General features: G+C 39.1%; 1 protein-coding gene across 1 annotated transcript; it reads right to left on the reverse strand.

Annotated features, from left to right (window-relative positions):
- Positions 1-1,472: 1,472 nt before the first annotated feature.
- LOC117790250 (another transcription unit protein) lies at positions 1,473-3,008 on the reverse strand. The gene is made up of 3 exons (XM_034629611.1): positions 2,966-3,008; positions 2,857-2,896; positions 1,473-2,800 (listed from the first exon to the last, which is right to left on the reverse strand). Exons 1-3 carry the CDS (start codon positions 2,979-2,981, stop codon positions 1,603-1,605), a joined length of 1,254 nt encoding a protein of 417 aa, XP_034485502.1. The 5' UTR covers positions 2,982-3,008; the 3' UTR covers positions 1,473-1,602.

Genomic DNA, 3,008 nt, shown 5'->3' on the forward strand with positions numbered 1-3,008 from the left:
TGAGTTTATGCCCTGTAAATAAATTTAAGTGCCTGACTGTAATTGTGTTTGCTTTAGTTTGCAACTATTCAGTAAGCATATAATGTGCTATAATATATCTCAGTGTTTTGGGCTTATGAGTGTCACTTAAAGTTAGAAATCACTTTCAGTCTGTTACGGAAGAAGAGCTGACTCAGGTGAATTTCTGTTTACAAGGCTAAATAAGATTAATATCCTACGATCCAGTAACTTTCGTATCTTCTTGATTTACTATCGAGCAAAGTTGTCGCCATAATTAGTAAGCAGTTTAAAGTCTCATCCAAACTAAGCTGTCTTATTTAAGTAATATTATTGGCTAGGCAATGCACAATGCAGTCGATATTAATATTAACGTGATAAGAAATCAAATAATACTTAATATGACAATGCGAAGCGAATTCGAATTATGACCAGGTGCCTATACAATGTGACTAAAGCCACGACAACATTCACCAGTTGAGGCATAGGCGTAAATTGGTGTCTAATAAACACATAATCAAGGTTCATTTGCTGCACAGACCCCAAATTGCATTAGCACAAAGGACAAGCAACCTATAAACCCCATTCCGACCTCAGGCCACACACCCACACACACCCGCACACACTGTTTACAAGCTTGTCGACAAACACATGCGGAGAGTTTGCACCCTGGACAGGTCCACCTCCTAAGCCCTCTCTAAAATCAACCCAAATCGGTGACAGTTTAGTTTATAGCCCCTAACAAGCTAAGGCGTATCTGTGTTACATTTGAATGCATGAGCACAACAACAGCAGTAACGTAAACAATAGCAATATTATCAACAACAATGACAATCACAAACACAAACGTGATATTGAAATAGGCTCATGTATTTTCGATTGAAAGGGTGGAAGCTGCAAGGGAACAATTAAGTTTAGAACTGCATACGAGTACTATAATATATGTAAATCAATATTTTGTATAAAACGAGATACTCCTAGATATACAACTATATATACATATAACATATACGGTGTGTATTATGCACATATAATTTTAAGAGGAAATAAAATGCAAATAAAGCATATGTACATATCCTTAACAGACACTTTTTTTGCGATCGGATAAATACTATCATTATTATTTAAGTACTTAACATCGACTCATAATTCCATTTAAACCAACTAACTATTACTTAGCATTAAAATCTACAAAACTGGACAAGTCTCCAATGGACAACATTTTTAATATAAAATGAATTGTAATATATAATTTATAAATATAAAAATAAAATGTAAACACAAGAGGAACTATTTTTAAAATTTAAATTGTCAGAGTGATATGTTTGCATTTGATCTGGAAACTACAAATTGTGGTTCCTTAAGCACATTGTAATGTTTAATATTAAACAAATTGTCTATGTCAGTGTGACTGTCAACGTGCCGTAGTGAAGTGGAATTCAGAAATTAAATCCAAGCAATCCCGAACCATATAATTAATTAAAGCAAAGGCGAGAAAATGGCATGCAATTGAGCATCAAATGTTCTTAAGATGAATTATTAAACAGCAAATTAGAAGGGATATCGAGAGTGGTAAATTCCAAAGGGAATTTATTGAATTATCATTTAATCAGACAGGTTTTCCAGATCGTTATCGCTAGGCTCGAAGTCATTTGCCGCCTCGTTTTTGGTCCCCTCCATAATTGATTGATTGATGATGCCAATTCCTGAGTTGCAATTGGCTTCATTCGAAAATATAGCACTGGAACCATTTGCAAGATTGATATTATATGGCTCTTGCATTGGAGCGTCTCCTTCAAAATCATCAGCAGTGCAATGTTTCATTGGTTTCACGACTGGCTTACGTTGATTTAGCTGATCACGACGCTGTTGACCTTTTTCCTTCCGACATTGGGCCCACTCCTCTTTGGCCTTGCGCTCGCGATCAAGTACTGGATTGGTGGTAAGGTCCGTGAGTATTTTGACACAGTTACTCATTGGCTTATAGAATGCACGCTTACGCAATCCCTGCACATGACTGAGGCCAAAGTTCGATTCGAGTTTGGGCCGCAGAGTAAGTTTCTCCTTGATGGAGCACTGCTGCTGATAATAGTTGCCCAGGCATATGTACAGTTGATTCTGACAACTGGCTACTGGATGACGGATGACATCGAAGGCCTCGCCGCCAACGTGAAAGGTTTGAGAGCCATCGGACCAGCGCACAAAGCGTGCATTGGACTCCTTGTAGAGTGCTCCAGTCGATTTGTCTTGGCTGACGCGCCAGCGCACCGTGGTCTTCAGTTTGGTTATAAAAGCCTCTCGGGATTCATTGTCTTTGAGGTCATCTTGAGCAATTGAATTGCTATATGTGTGATCCTCGTAGGCATCTAGCACGACGGGCATAAAGTTCGGAACTCGTATAAGAATCGGATGACTGTTTGTCAAATCAGTTTCAATTTTTGGCAACTCGGCCTTGAACTCAGCGGTCAGCTTGTCCTTAAACTTTTCCCTGAAATGCTCAGCCACCTGAATGGCAACAGCGTCTTCAGTTTCGGACTCGGACTCGGCATTTTCACTATCATTTGCAGCTATCTTTTCAGAGGCATCTCCTGAATCGTCCGAGGAACTGTCGCTGCCGCTCTCGCTCCCGCTCCCGCTGCCGCTGCTACTGTTCCCGTCTTCTTCGTTGTCGTTTTCGACGTCACCCTCGCACTCGTTGTCGCTGCTGCTACTGCTAAGGTTGCACCCTATCCATATCCCGGGCACTGCATTAACGGAAGTGGAAGGGACAATCTCCCTCGACAACTCATTTCGACTCTCTTCGCTAAAAATAAAATCACTTTTGAATATTTTGAATATATTTTCTCTTTGAAAACTTACCAATTGGCATCAGAATGTTCGTTTGACATATTCTTTTTATCTAAGAGTAAAGAGAATGTTCAGTAAGTTTATGTTTGCATTAATAAACCTTTATATTATTTTTGATTACCTAATGCACGAGACATCGTCAATTGATTTTCAGATTTTAAATG

The sequence above is a fragment of the Drosophila innubila genome, assembly GCF_004354385.1.
Source record: "Drosophila innubila isolate TH190305 chromosome 3R unlocalized genomic scaffold, UK_Dinn_1.0 2_E_3R, whole genome shotgun sequence".
Lineage (NCBI taxonomy): Eukaryota > Metazoa > Arthropoda > Insecta > Diptera > Drosophilidae > Drosophila > Drosophila innubila.